This window comes from Notechis scutatus, chromosome Z (genome assembly GCF_049901735.1).
Source record: "Notechis scutatus isolate UNSWTSFEM ecotype Mainland chromosome Z, rNotScu1.2, whole genome shotgun sequence".
NCBI lineage: Eukaryota > Metazoa > Chordata > Lepidosauria > Squamata > Elapidae > Notechis > Notechis scutatus.
In genome coordinates this window covers 31,255,184-31,271,581 of record NC_142025.1, presented here as the reverse complement: position 1 = coordinate 31,271,581, position 16,398 = coordinate 31,255,184, and the positions used below count along the sequence as shown (strand labels likewise).

Here is a 16,398-nt window from a genome sequence, read left to right as displayed (position 1 = left end):
AGTAGAAGGTTGAAAGGAGACGAAGAGGGACTCCGTCTTCCTAAATGAGGCAGTCCTGTTTATCTAGATATGGAAGGCATGTCATACATCTAATAGATGCCATTGTCGCTCTAGTCCGTGAGCTGGTTTAGGACAGAAGTTGGGGAGTATCAACTCCTGTGCTCTGTGGAATCGAATTAATTTTGGGAATGAAGGTTGGATCTAAGCAAAGACTACTCTGTTGGAATGAAAAATAGAGAGATCTTGTCTTACTGACAGGGCGGCTAGCTCAGAAATTCTTCTTGCAAATGTTATCGCTACTAAGAACACTAAGTAGGTGGAGACTTGTGGTTCTCAGAGACTCAAAAGGTTGTTTTGTGAGTGCTGTGAGAACCTTGTTTAGATCCCAGGTGGTGTATCTGTGGACCACTGGGGGTCTCCATGGCCCCATGGAGAAAACTTCATATTCTTGGGTGATGAGCGAGGGATCGTAAGTCACCACAGGGAATGATTGATGCTAAGGCCGCCACCTATCTACGTAAGGTGTTTGGTGAGAGTCCTTTGTCTAAACCTTCCTGGAGAAAGTCCAGTATTTGAGCCACCGATGGAGATATGGGGTCTATTTTTACCTTGTCCCATCACCTGCAGAAGATATTCCAGGTAGCATTGTATATACAGTTGGTGGACGGACATCTGGACACATGGATCATTGAGATGACTTTATTGAAGAGTTTCTTGCCTTTTAGGAGTCTCCACTCAAGCGCCATATGGCTAAGTGTAGCCACTGTAGGTCCAGATGTTGAATTGGACCCTGTGTGAGTGAGACACTGTCCGGCGGAATTCTCCATGGATCTGCGATCAATAGATCCCTGAGATCTGTGAGCCATGGACATCTGGGCCAGTATGGTGCCACCAACAAAAGTTCTGCTCTCTCCTCCAGAAGTTTCCAGAAATCAGCAGGACAGGAGGGAAGGCATATAAGAGACCTCGAGGCCAGTGGCAGCATAGAGCGTTGACTCCCTCCATTCCTTGTGTTGGAAATCTGGAAAAGAGCCTCAGGAGCTGCATGTTGAATGGCGAGGCAAAGAGGTCCAGGATCGGTTGGCCGAAACGTGTGACATCTCCTGGAACAGTCTCGGGTGCAGGTGCCACACTGACCAGGTCATGCAATACAGGAAGACAATTACACGAGCTGGAACAAATCGTGTCAGTGTCTTTCCAAGACAATGTTTCATTGTTGTCTGAGTCAGAGCAGCTAGAAGATATATCAGAAGATGAGGGGTTTGGCCCCAGATCAACCGATATTCACAGGGCTATTCTGCCCACACCTATTTAAGCCCTTATTATTTAAGGCAAAAAACACAGCATGCCTCAACAATCTGACCACTATCTCCCAACCACCTTCAACACAGGAGGAGTCTGATGACTTAATTTTTTCACAACTTATTACTGAGGCAGAGATTATTCCCGTGCCGCAAATGTTCAATGATATAGTCAAGAAGCAGTGGACCTGCACAGGCACTTATCCCAACCCAATGGGATATGATAAATTCTACAACCTAGCGCCAGATTTTTCTGGTAATATCACTCACCCTTTAAAAATCCTCTTTAAAAAGTAACTGTTACAAAAAAAAAAAAAAGAATTTTGCAAAAATCCTATTTCCTCGAATCAGTATAAAGAAAACTGCCTTGTTATCTTTTTAACAAGTGATCTAGTCACTAATTGTAATCAAAGATCTAACTTCTTATCAAATGTTTATGTATGCTTATGCCCACATGCAGAAATACCTCAATACAATGCTCTACTGTGTCAATCGTTCTTTTATAAAATTCCCAATGGAAACAGTTGGTCTGTGTTTGCCTACTTTTAGGTAGGCTGTAAATCCTGCTTTGTTTAGGCTAGTCTTTGATGGGTTTAAGGTAGTATTCTACTCTCTAAATGTTTCAACATGAGTTGCCCTGTTCTTAATTCGATTGTTTTGATAAGGGAATGTTTTTACAGCTGCATAAAGCCAGAAGGAACCTTTCAGACAGAAAGATTCATAAATATTTTAAAAAATCAAACACCTGCACAGTCTTTAATTGTTGATATTCAGATAAAAGAAAGTTGCAGATTTTATAATAAGAGACAGAAAAGCATAAACCTATGTCCCTAAATGCATGTGGAACAGATCTAGATTATCTGAAACTCTATTACGAAACTCTAGACTAACAAAATCTGCTCAAAGGTAAACTAGCATAATAGAATGAAGTGTAACTCCAAAACAATGTCTCCCCCAGGATTTCTATACATTGCAATTTGAAGATAAAAATAATAAAACCTTGAGAAACCTTGAGAAATTTCAGGGATATTTATTTCATTATTATTTTTTCATGATTACCTGAGTAAGTCCTGGGGAAAAGCATTCAGATTCTCCTCTAAATAAAACATTATTGCCAATCCTTTTTTCCCCTATCTTTTATCCATTATATCAAATGATTATAAATAAAATAAACTCAAGAATATAGCCACCACCATCATACCAGCTGAGATTACAACTGCATTGTTAACATAACAATTCATGTTTTAACTTTAACTTGTATTGGTATTCTTGTTCAAAACTATATTTTCCACATATCCCAAGGACCCTTAGAATTTACAGCATGCTAATATGCCTTTCAGAAATGTAAAACATTTTATGCTTACTGGCATAACTCAGAGTAATTCATGTCCTTTTCAAGTACTTCACAATGGTTAGATTTACACATGGCACCAAACTATATGATGCCTTATTTGATTTTGACTTAATAATCTATGTGAATCTCAGCTACTGTACCATGGTTTTATAAATCATGACTTATAAGCACAATAATCAAATATTTGCAGTATTTATTATTTGTATCTTTGAATATATACATACCTCCCATTACCACTTTTTGTCTCAAACATCGATAATTAAACAACAGATTGTCATTATGCATCTAATGAGGAAACAATTTCAAGATACTTTATAAATGCAATTTTCCAGTATATATGGGAATGGGGAAGGGAGCTCAATCACATCACTGATTATTTTTCAGTTAAAAAATAAAGTAAATCTGATGTCATCTTTTAAATTATCCAGATGTTACATTCAAATTTTATTTTGTCTGTGCATCATGAGTTTGTGTATGTATCAAAACAATTAAGGTGCTTTCTTTTCCCACCCTTTAACATATTCACATACTATATAACACATTGTGCTATTGACTATAGTAGCCTAGGACTTTCTTTCTGATATAAATCTATTTATAGCAATATAGAGCTATAGTAATACAAAGATAGTCATTTTTAAAAAAATGATAACGAGAGAATCATTTGTCTAAAAACGATAAATGATGATGTAATCTTTATTTTTAGAACTTCTATGGGCTTAAGATTCCTTTAATATCAGATGTACCCACACTACGCATGGCAACTGCCTTTTTAATCTCATCTTGTATATATATACAATGACAATAAAGATTATTATTACTTATTATTATATTTTCTAGTTCCAAAAGATGAAAAATATAGTGTACCTACCTGAGCAGGAAAGAACCAGAAGAAAAGGTTACTATTGTAAGTCATGTTGACTGTCAGATAGCCTGAATAACTCTTCACATTAGGTCCTGGGAAATGTTCCACGAGGCTTAGTTGCCTTCCTTTGAAAGAATGATCAATCATTATCATTTTTTTAAATGAAGGATTGGACAAGAATTTAAGAGTCTGAATACATATATATTTGTTTTCGTAGATTTTCATGGGTACAGGTAGGCAGGTTTAGGCGTGTTCGGGTCTTTTCCTCTCAATCGTACACGGGAAAAGACCCAAACACGGGTATTCTTCGGGTATTTTCCAACATCTTAATATTTGTGCTTTTATTATAGTGACATTTCGGCAGAATCTCATCTGCCATCCTCAATTTTAAATAGGGCTTGTAGGGCATTTTTTTCTTCCTTGTGCAAGTTGCTTTTGGATGCTTTGCTTGTGCATAGGATATTCATGACTTGATGTTTTATTGTATCAGCTTCATCTGTATTCAGTTTAGTTAGGCTGGATTCTACTCCGCATATGATGGATTCTATGGGGATTTTTTTGGGTGCTATTGCATAGTTGAATCCTTTGGTTAGGACATCTGTTTCAGTTTTAGTGAGTTCTCTATTGGAAAGGTTGTGTACTAATTGTTTTAGTGGTGTTGTGGGTTGTTGGGGGCTTTCTTATCATGTTCTAATTTCTTTAGTTTCTTTAGGAGTTTATCATTTTTGTAAGTGGTTTCCATTTCAGCTCTCCAAGTTGTGAGTTGTTTTATCTTATCCCAAACTAGGGGGTGGATTTTGTTGCTCATATTTGGATTTTGTTGAGATTCTTCCGAAACGTCGCTATAATAAAAGCACAAATATTAAGATGTGGTAAAATACCCGAAGAAACCTAAATACCATACATATAAATACCAGCGAAAACGTAACATACACACACACACACACACGCACACACACTATATCTGACTTGTGCATACGAAGTTTAACATTTTCATTAGTCCAATCATTTTAATGTATGGTTGTTTGGCTTGTTTGAGCCTCACTCAATGAACAAGAACTGTCATGGGCCACATATAAAATATATATGATGTATAAAAATAACAAACTTCCTTTATCTTTTAATATTTTTTATTATCTTGTGGGGCCACATTACCAGCTGTCCAGTGCCACATGAGGCCTGTAGAATACGGTTTGGACATAACTACTCTAATGTTTACACAATTACCTAGAAAAAAATATTTACTTGTAAAAAAATAAAAAAATATTTTAATGTTTTAATTATTTAAATTTTGTACCAGTTTTACTAATTAAGAAGCAACAGTGAAAAATTGGGATAAACATACTGAGGTACTCAACTTCATTTAAGTATTATGATGATCTGGGTTGTTTATAAATATACTTTCTCTTGCTGTAATGATGGATTTTAAAAAATGCTTGTTTAGGTTACAAGAAAGACAAAATGAATGAAAAAGCCCAACTTTTGGTAATTTGCCAGTAAGTATACTGGCTCAGATTGATATGACAACAGTTAAGAAAGTTTACATCCTCCTTTTCATGGGAAGTCACACTTATACCTATCACACAATGCTGGCTTTGCGTTCTTAATTTAGAGCTTTAAGATTAAAAAAAAACTTCACTTAAAAGATGTAACAATAGTAAGTTTGCACCATTACCCCGCACTTATGAAAAGTATGAAAGGATTCCAGTTCTTCTGATTTCCTGTAAAACAGTATTGTCTTTTTGGCAACTGAAAACACAATACATTTAAAAGTTTTGTTTTCTTCAACTAGTATCCATACAGATATCCAGATTGCAACATGACCTCTGGCAAATGTTAAAAAAAAAAGACTGAAAATCTGTCTGCATTTTTACTCTATGGACCTGGGTGGTCCAGAATCCAAACAATGATAGAAAGGGAATAAATGTAAAATACATTCCTCCAATTCAATTTACATTTATGTAAAATTCCAGTCAAACATAATGCTAAGTTTAAAATACATTCTAAAATCTTACTGTTGTAACCACTGGATTTTAATATGAATAAGTATAAACAAACAAACATATGGCAATGAAAAAAGGTGTGGTGGTTATACATGTACTTTTATGCAGTCACAACTGGGAACAGCTGCCACAAAAGGAGGGAAATTGTAAAAGTCACAGCTGCTTGAGCAATCCAATAAAAAGTGCATTTTACAAAACTTCTCTTGGGAATCCTTTGCAGTCTTAGATTCATTATGTGTAGACACTACAGAAAAGCTGAAGACACTGGAAATATTATTTTTCTGCATGATTTAAGTTTTTTAAAAATGTCATCTTTATAAACCAATTTTACCTTCCTCAGTTTTACCACTTTCAATATAAGGTGTTAGAAACAGTGGTTGTCCAGGATCTCCTTGTGATGGTAAAGTATATTTCAGTCTTCTAAAAATACTCCCCATGGCACTCCATTGTACATGGTAACTGCTTAATTCTAAGAAGAAACTCAGGCTTAGCAAAGCCAGTAAAGCCGTTGTTATCTTGCACATCTTTTTACTTGGTTGCCTTGAAAGGAATCAAATAAAGCACTAATTAAAAATGAAAATTGGCTACAGTGGTCTTGTTGAAACAATCCAGATTCCAGTGTGCCAACAATATTTCAGGACGGAATGTGATGTTTACTACAGAATTACTTCCTTTTCTTCTCCTACAGGTAGTTCTCACTTAACAATGGTAACTGGGACTAGCAAGTTTGTTACTAAGCAACATGATCATAAGAGGCAATTCTACAATACCTCACTGACTTATGGCAATCCCAGTTAACCATTGTTAGATGATTCTCATACACTTATAGTATCTTATAATCAAGTGCTCACCATTTGCGACCTCCTGACGAATTCCCATTGTCTTTTCTTGTTAGAAGTGAATGGATGCTGCAACATCATAATTGTGAGCCAGTTGCTAAACACCTGAATCACAGTCACATGACTGCGGGGACAACTATGAGGAGTTGTCATAAGTTCCCTTCATTCAGTGCCATCATAACTTTGAATGGCTGCTTAGGAAGTGGTCGTTCAAGGAGGACTACCTGTATCAGTAACAATTAAGGTGCCTGTAATTGTGACATAATCTTGTATATATGGTTACTACAGCTACCATGAAAATGATCAAACTTTATCTAATCAAAAAATAGTTCAAGGAACTATTACAATTATATTATGCCACAACACTGTGATTTGTCTCCCTATCCATTTCTGTACCAAATTTAAATATAAATGGCAGTATTATAAAGCCTAATCAAGTTCAGCTTCTTCCCACTCCACATGCCCAAGCATCTGTGCCATTCTGTAGATCATTTTCAAGATCTTGCTAGGGATTCCACAAAGTCAAGAAAGGCATTTTTCCCCCCAGAGAGCTTTCCTATGATCTTGAACACTACTACTTTAAGATTAAATATTATATTTCAACTCCTGCTCTCTGATTTCATCTGTGGATGCATTACTCAGAAGTATTGTTAGGGATGGTACAAAAGTACTCTTCAGTAAATGCTATAAGACAGCATATTCTCTTGCCTTTGTATGCAAGATGATCCACTGTTGTACTAACAGAACTGGGATTTTTTGGCTCCCTATATAGATCATCAAAAAATCCCAGGTTCTAGATCAGGGTGTCCAACCCTGGCAACTTTAAAACTTGTGGACTTCAACTCCCAGAATTCCTTCTGGGAGTTGAAGTCCACAACTCTTAAAGTTGCCAAGGTTGGACACCCCTGTTCTAGATAAAAAAAATTCCCCAAAGAAAATAGGACAAACAACACATTTCCAAGGAAATTACATAGCCATGTCTACAACCTTTCTAGTGGTCAAACTCTAAGGACACTTTACTGGTTTAAATTATTCCAAGTTTTGAGTCCATTGGGATATTCATTGAGGACAACTCTGAGTTTTATCATCCAAACTTCAAATAAGGGTTAAACTAGCTTGATCTACTTCCATAGGCCTCCAAAAAATGAAAACCATATTCTTAAATATAAATTTACACGAGAATTCTAGGTTCCTTATACTATATAGAGATTTATGTTTGTAACTATACAAATAACCAGTAATAAGCACCATATGTAATATAAAATTCAGATGCTTGGCAACTGATTCATATTTATGACCGTGTCTGTGTCCCAAGGTCATGTTTCTGGCCAGCAAAGTCAATGGGGGAAGACAGGTTCACTTAACAAACAGATTACTAACTTATCAACTGCAGTGATTCACTTAACAACTGAGACAAGAAAGGTTGTAAAAAGGGGCAAAACTCACTTAACAAATGTCTCACTAACAAAAATGTTGGGCTCAATTGTGGTCATAAGTCAAGGAGCTGTATGACCTTTACATAGCATAGTATCACTTAGCCAAAATTACAAAATGTACGTCATGATGATACAAGCTCCACATTTTCATATTTGCATTGCAATGTCAAAAAACATGTAAACATTGAGGTAAATATCACAGCACAAGTTTTATCCCTTGATACTCCTACACCCACAAGACCATGACTCCGTGTCACCTACCCAACAGCATTCCATTGCACCATCTGAACTTCTTTCACTATAGCTGGCAGATGGGTAAAAATAGTAACTTTCGGAATTATTTATTTGATTCAGTTTCATTCCAAGCGATACTGTTTTCCTGCTAGCAGTTTTTCTTAAGCAGATTGTTTATACTATGTGCTTTTAAGGCTCTGCATACTGTTCCACAAGTCTTTTTGGATGAATATAAAATAAATGAATGCTATTAAATTTTAAATGAAAAGAATTCCCAGAGATTGACTATACAGTTAATATCATGTTTAATTCATCCTTACCTCAACTCTCTCTGTAATGTGATTATATTAGTGTAGTTAACAAGGCTGAAGATCTAACGAAAAAACATCTCTCGTTATATTGACATCAGGAGACACCCAGCCTGCTGTGTTATACCTGCTCAACTACCATTCTTTAGTGATCAAGAGGACTTTGTCTGTGGTGAGAAATGTAAGGCCCCACTTCTGATGTGTGTTAAGCATATGAAAACCACTCACCTTTATAATTAGGCTTTCCCCAACATTAACTGACAATAATATTTGTCTTTTAATGGATTGATTTCATTCTGGATATTGTTTGGGTTCAGAAGCTACTTTAGTATTCAATTTAAATCAAAACATTAGTATGATTAGTAATAGTAATTATGGTTACCTGTGCTTGATGTGTCATTAATGAGCTTGGAGGGAAGACTGAAACATTTCTGGTTTTAGTTCTTTCTCAACAAAGTTCAGTATTTTAAGAAAATGTTCTTGCTTTTAAAATCATTTAGAAATGAAAGGTACAACATTAGATCTCCAGTCATACTGGAATGGAATGGATTTTCAATCAACAGTAACAGAAATGCTTTTAGACTTCTAGGTAATTCTACCCAGGAAACACAAATGAAAGAAGCCCAGATTCAATCAACAGCTATTCCAAATGTACAGAGTTGCCTTCCATTATAAAAAAAAATCTGAACTTGTGATTTCTCAGTACTACAGATCAAAAATACTGTACTTCCTCTCAATTAAACAAAGTTTAAAAGAGGATTGTCAAATGAGTAATGTCTACTTGTGTTACTGAAAAATTAAATTAAAAACATTTTAATGATTCTTTATTAAGATAATTTTAATTAAACTTTTATGTAAAAGGGTTACGTTCTAAGTTCTTTTTGAAAATATAATATAATAATTGTCAAAAGAGAGTATTAAAAGTTATCTATGACTGCTTTCCATATTGTGCCACATACAATTAATCCAGGATCAAGAGTTCTCACTTCTCTGTCCCCAATAAGATATGATTCTTTAACCCAAGTACCAGATTTGCTTTCCTGTGCTTTGTCATACATTCATGTGAAATAGTAAGCTTGTGAATTAATGCTTAGTTGCATTAATTTACAATAAGGAAATATGACTGTAAAAATCAAGAACAGAATTTAGTGTGTAAGATTGTTGAGTAATTTTTCCAATTTCTTTAAAAAATATTTTAACCCAAAGAAATAACTATCTGGTATTATTAAATGTCACAATCCTTATTGGCACTTTTTTATACTATATAAAAAGTTTATATATAGTTGTTCTAATTAGTAGGTTGCATTGCCACCTATGGGTTTTATATGTAGTACATTCTTGATGATTTGATATAATATTTGCAAATTGGGTTCATATACAGTATTGCATTGAACTGTAATGTGGTTTACTTGTCTTAGCCTATTATATAAACTAACTTGCTGTCATTGGTCAGCAATTTTTGTCTGGATTCTAGCAGTATACATATAATATACATTGATTTTCAAGTAGTGTCATATTATATGTATACTGCTAGAATCCAGACAAAAATTTATTAGCACAATAGTACAATCATCAAGGAGATTCTGATTGAAATCCAGCAATTCTTATATAGGGAAAATTTAAGGTAGGCTAATTAGCACCTCAAGTGAATTGAACTACATTACATGCTATTGGCATGATCAATGATTGGGAAGTGTTGAAATTGTAACCCAAAACTTCTAAAATATTCAGGATTGTGAAAACAAATATTTGGTAAACAAATTCTTTTTTATTCTCTTCTGCATACAATTGCTTACATCTGTATACAACTGCACCACTGGAGTAAATTGGTACAGAAATGAAAGTATTAGTCCCAAAGAAAGAGGCATGTATTTCAAATTACCCTTAGACTTTTGAAATATTATAGGCAATTCAAGTTGTATTGATTTGCAAATAGTATGGTTAGATGATCTCTTATTACATATATTTGGTATAGTAGCATATCCAATCAAAAAATGAGAGATACAAAAGCAGAATGATGGTGCTAAAAGTGTATTAAGACATTAATTCCAGTTCCAATCAGTCACTCAGGCAATTCCAGTTCCAATCACTCAATCAGTCACTCAGGCACTATGTATTAAAATAATTCATTACTGGCAGTGATTAAGCAGGAAATAATATCAAGCTATTGCGATTTTTTAAAAATTGGGACTAGTGAATAGCTAAACTAAATGGCATCCAAAATATGTCTTTTCTAGAATCATCCAGGGTGAGATTCTACCGGTTTGGACCGGTTCTATAGAACTAGTTGTTAAGATTCTGCACAGTTCGGAAAACTAACAAATCATGCCCCTGGATGGCCCCGCCTCTCTCCGCCTATCCCTTCCTTCCCCGCCCAGTCAGTCCTTATCGCACATGCCTGACATCGCTAACTGCATTTCCCCTCACCCAGTCACTCCTTAAGGTATTCCTTTTTCCCCCCTCCCAATGATCAGCTGCTCCGATGATCAGCTGTGCTGGGATCCTACTCAGTCTGATTCACCCAGGAGGCTTCCCTGAGGCCCAGGAAGCAAAAAGGGGTGTGGGGGGAGCTGTGGGCCCCCATGCTCCGTTGTTGTCCTCCTGGGCCTCAGGGAAGCCTCCTGGGAGCAAAAACACCCCCCCCAGGAGCTTCCTGAGGCCCAGGAGGACAAAAAAAAAGGAGTGCGGAGGGGTACTGTGCAGCCCCACCAAGCTCCATCTTTTGCCTTCCTAGGTCTCAAGGAAGCCTCCTGGGAGCAAAATTGCCCCACAGGAGGCTTCCCTGAAGCACAGGCGGCCAAAAAAAAAAAAAGGGTGTGTGTGTGGGGGTGTGCCACACCCAACTAGTCACATGGCCATGCCCACCTAGCCACTCGCACCTAGCTCCACCCACAGAACTAGTAGTAAAAATATCTGCATTCCATCCTTAGAATCATCTATTTCCATGCCCTTTCAAGATTTTCACTTCTAGCCCTTCTTGATATGGCTGGATCTGGGGAAATGTGCTGGAAAAGTCACTGAACTACAGAAGTGAGATGAAAATTAATTAATTAATTAATTTTTCTGCCTTTATTATTTTTATAAATAAGACAGTGAACATATCTATGGATCCAATTCCTATAATTCAATCGTACACAGCTATCCTAATCAAGCAATTAAGACAATGTAGATCACTTTAAACTTTTTTGTCATTAAAATGTAATAGTGGACAGTGCTGATGCTTATTCCAGCTGCCAATGTTTCTATCTATTTTTCTTTATAATTTTACTATTTTTGTTGGCTTCTGAAGAAGTGGTGCAAACCTGGAATTTTATTACGTTCTGTCTGTCTAATGAAAGTTTGAAAACATCTGTTGCAGGCCATTTATGTATAAGCAAGGAGAGCTCACCAAATGGATTGTCGTAAGATCTCAAAATACCCAGTGTATATGTGTAACAAAGAGAGATTATTTTTATGATAAAGAAACTAAAGAAAGAATAAGTTTTATCACAGTATTTCAAAACTGTTTAAAATTGCATTTGCTTGGTGTTAATCTAAAGACTAATCTTTCAACCAAATATAGAAATATTTGCTGGGGGGGCGAGAAGAAGAAGTTATGAAAGTGAAGAAAATGTAAGAAGCGTGCTTTTTTCATGCTACAGTCAAAAACATTAGCAAGCAGATGCATATAACTCTTCAGTTTTAGACACAACACTGATAACATCTTTAAACTGCACAATTATTTGGTATTTCTGTTCCTGCCTGGCCTTTAGATCAATTCACATATGCTAAATTATCAAAACAAAAATGTAGCAATTTTTCTCAACCTGGTGCCTGCCAGATGTGCTTGATACTGAAAACATTTGGAGAGTACTCCATTGGGAAAGGCTAATGTAAGAGAAATACACACATATCAGCCAGTTTGATCAATTTGTTTTTTTTCCATCCCAGTGAAGCATAGGGCTGTCCAAATAAACTGAATGAACCTCTAATATATAAAAACTATCATGGAAGGAAGCATAAGTTCTGATCATACTGTAAATTAGTGGTACTCCCTCTAGTGGCTTATATCTATCCAGGATTTTTTTCTTTTCAAAACATAGGCTTTGTATTTTGTAATCATGCTACTTCAAAGATGGCCTCAATCAATTAATGGCAGGAAACCTTGAATAGTTTGAACAGAATGCATGGTCCTCACAGTTCTCTTTTCCCATACTGTTGCTTTCCTTTCTCCTCCTTCCCCTCTATTTTTCTCTTTCTCAGTATCTATCCATTTGTTCCTGATTAAGCATCTTCTGGTTTCCTAAAGTATCTTTAAGCCCAAGTATTCGATAATTGTAGCTAAACAGGAAGGTTTGAGCCTAGCTTACTAATTATGATAGCAGGGCAAAGAAATGTTCTTTTTTGCAAGATTGCAATTATGACAGCATCATGGTGTCTTTTTATTACTGATGCTAATTAGTTAATTAATTTTAAAAAAAACTTTGGAGGTTTTATCCCAATATCACAGGTCACAGTCCTTAGTGCTACATGGTAAACCATGTGCAGAATAGTTTCAATAAGTCACAACTGACTTTGCCCAAACCAAATAAACTATAGTATGATTTAGAATTGTACATGAAATCTACATTTGCCCAACCAGGCAATATTCAATTCTGAAGTACTTCTCTGCCTTTTTTCCAATCTACCTTATTTTGGGGATAACATTTAAATAGCTTCATATTTTTTTTATGGAATAAGAGTTTCAAATACCTGCCTCCTGCTTTTCATTCCCCATATCTTCTCTCTCACTTTTCTTAAATCCCAAGCATCATGTTGAAGAATTTCCCACATTACCGAAAACCAGTCAGCTTTATTTTTGGAAGTAGCTCTTTATTTGAACTTCCAAATATATTTAATATATTTAACTTCTAAATACAGGTAGTCCTTGACTTACAATCACAATTGAGTCCAAAATTTCTGTTGTGAAACGAGACGTTGATAAATGAATTTTGCTCCATTTTAATGACCTTTCTTACCACAATTAAGTGAATCACTGCAGTTAAGTTAGTAACATGGTTGTTAAGTAATTCTTGCTTTGTCATTGACTTTGCTTATCAGGAGGTTGCAAAAGTTGACCACATGACCCTAGGACATTGCAACTGTCATAAATATGAATCAGTTGTCAAGCATCTGATTTTTGATCACATGACATGCTATTAATGATCATAAGTGTGAAAAACGGTCATAAATCACCTTTTTCAATCCCATTGTAACTTTTAATGGTCACTATCTGTGGATTACTTTCATGAGAATCAATTTAACATAACACTTGAGTTTATAGTCAGAAAATTGTCCAAAGAGGGGACATTCTTTTCCATATATACTAATTGTGCTGTCCAGCCAGTGTATGGGAATTGGATTGTTAGGTAGCAATTGTAAATTCTGTCTGTAATAAAAACATTGAGTAAAATGTTATCAAAGGCTATGGAGTGCACGTGTAAAATTGTTGTTTTCATCTGAAGGGATTTTGAAATGTTACATGCACTTTTGTAAGGACAGATGAGAAAAAACTTGAGATTGGCCACAAATGCTTCAAATAATTGTTCCTTGTAAGGAGACAAGACAACACTCTCAGGCAGGTTAAGTGTTTTGGAAAATGAGGGAATAGCCATATTGCTCAAAACATGGTGATCTGAATGTGCATGCTTCCTTTTCTAATCACTTTCAGAAATTGCTTGCTAATTTTTTTTCAGCTATTAGAAATCTTTGGATACATACATTTTACAGCACCTGGTGAGTTTGCCTCAATTCTTAACAAAGTTTTAACTATAATTTTAGATTTTTTTTTTAAATAAATAGCAAAAGAGTGAATAAAACTTTGATTTTTGAGAGTTACAAATAGAATATAAACATCAAGATAAATTTAAAATAAGATTTTGGAATTAATTATAAAAATTCTTTCCTATGGAAAATACTTTTGTTTTTTAAATTCTTTTAAAAAACAAAGGTAAGATTTTATAAATTGTACATTAAGTAGATAAAAGGAATTAGAAGTTAATTAAAGGAGGACACTCAAATTCAACTTACTAAGAAGAATGAAGCAAAATATTTTAATATGGGACATACTGAAGCACATTTTTGAACAATGGACTAAAAATTTTTTTAGAAGTGTGCACCTCTGTAGATAGTGTTTAACAGATGTTATGGAAAATGAATGATCAGACATGATTCAGACTAATTTGAAAATGGGTTTTAAAATGACAACATGAAAGTTGTTACACTGAATATATAACAAACCAATTGACATCTTAATAATTGAAATGGATATGCTTATTTGCAAATAATCATATCCATTTCAATTGCATACTTTTCCTTTATAGGATTTATATAAGCTTTCGTGAGTTTTGTGAGGAGGAAGAAAGAAAAAAATGAAAAGAAATCAAGTTCTAGAACATGCGTAAGAACATCAATTTGCTGTCCTAGAAACCAAAACATTGCAGGTTCTAGTCCAGCCTTAGGCATGAAAGCTGCTGGATGTCATTCGGCCAATCATTTTCTCTTAGCCCAACCTACCTCACAGGATTGCTGTGGAAAATAAAAAGAGCAAGGAGTATTAGATATGTACACTATACTGAGTTACTTATAAAGTAACAAAGGCTTATAGATAAAAATGTAATAAATAAAAATAATTTGAAAGATCAAGACTGTTAGAAGTAAAAAGGAACAAAAAGTTGGTTTATTTGAGATTAAAATGGATGTTATCTCAAATAATGCTTAATGGACTTTTGCAGACATCAGAATAAAGTAACAAGTTTTTGTTTATAGATAAGAAATGGGGGTATGAGAAAGATCCTTTATTGTATTCTTAAGAGAAGTAATTAGTAAAATTGCTTATATTTTTGTGATGGAGGAAAAATACTTTATATATATTTATTTTTTCTTTACTTACTAAAACAGGTTGTCAATTTAAACTGGTATTTAATAAGTCAGCTATACATTCAACCTTACACAACTTCTTCAAATCTTGTTTCCTGTCACAAGGGCCATTAAAGAATCACCACTCCTAAATTTAGAGTGCCAGTTCCCTGTTTTTAACTCTTAGGGGCCTTCTTTTAACTCAATCTGGGGCTTCAAACAACCGTATTTATTAGGAAATCCCCACTAATCTCAATGGAATTTGAGTACAATAGGCTTATGGTGGTCAATGTCCAACATGTTTGCTTTGAATAAAAGGAATTATGTTTTCTCTATTTGAACCAGGCCTCTTTCAAGGCCCTCTCAGTGGAAGACACAGGAGGAAAGGAAGGAAAACGACTCCTCGATATTCCATAATAAAACCCAATTCTGAGAAATTGCTAACTCGGGAAGGCCTTTCCAGTCAAATTGGAAGACCTAGGAAAACCGCAATAGCGTTCTTTTTCTAAATTAAACGCGGCAATCCCACATACTTTACAGCAGGTTTTTCCAATCCCACATATTTTACAGCAGGTTTTTCCTAGCCGCGCGGAGGCGATCCTGCGCTTCGGAATTGTTCCGCCTTTCTTCACACATCTGGGAAAGGCAGCGCAACCGGAGCGGATCCAATCAGCATCTGCAAGTCCAAGCAGAGCCTTCCGTTCCCTCACTTCCCGGATGCCAGTTGTTTTCCTATGACGGCTGGCTGCGCTAATTTACAAGAGTTTACTCATTCCTTTAATTCCAATGTACCAATATAATCGACTTCACTCACCAGTTTCAAACGATCTGGAATTCTGGGGGAGAAAAAGCCGACAGCAATTCTTTGAACCTATTATAACTCCATTGCTGAAAGGAAAGGCGGGCGCAAAAAAATCAGCCTGCCCACTTTTTAACCCGTGGCGCACGCCCTTCTTTAAAGTGAAACGGGCTTACCGGCATTGGAATAGGCTTCAAGTCTTCAATAACTCGTGCCATGTTTTTGTGTAAGGTCCCACCAGATCTGGGTTGATACCAGAAGACAGCAAGCTGTGTAGAAAATGGTAACTCTAATGGTTTGGATTTTTGCAGTTCATATCTGGTATAGCGAAACTAAACAAAAATGAAAGAACTAGGTGTAAAGGAAGATTTTGGAATTAGAAGCTG

General features: G+C 35.5%; 1 protein-coding gene across 2 annotated transcripts in view; it reads right to left on the bottom strand.

Moving 5' to 3' along the window:
• CPVL (carboxypeptidase vitellogenic like) overlaps positions 1 to 16,115 on the bottom strand; it is a 42,177-nt gene extending 26,062 nt beyond the window's left edge. The window contains exons 1-4 of one of the 2 annotated variants that reach the window (XM_087945751.1): positions 16,028 to 16,115; positions 8,720 to 8,820; positions 5,852 to 6,060; positions 3,524 to 3,642 (exon numbers count right to left, since the gene is read on the bottom strand). In XM_087945751.1, coding sequence (XP_087801877.1) covers positions 3,524 to 3,642; positions 5,852 to 6,044 — 312 coding nt within the window. In that variant the 5' untranslated portion in view covers positions 6,045 to 6,060; positions 8,720 to 8,820; positions 16,028 to 16,115. The remainder of the gene's footprint in view (positions 1 to 3,523; positions 3,643 to 5,851; positions 6,061 to 8,719; positions 8,821 to 16,027) is intronic. The other variant, XM_026673599.2, reaches the window with a different exon arrangement.
• Positions 16,116 to 16,398: the final 283 nt, after the last annotated feature.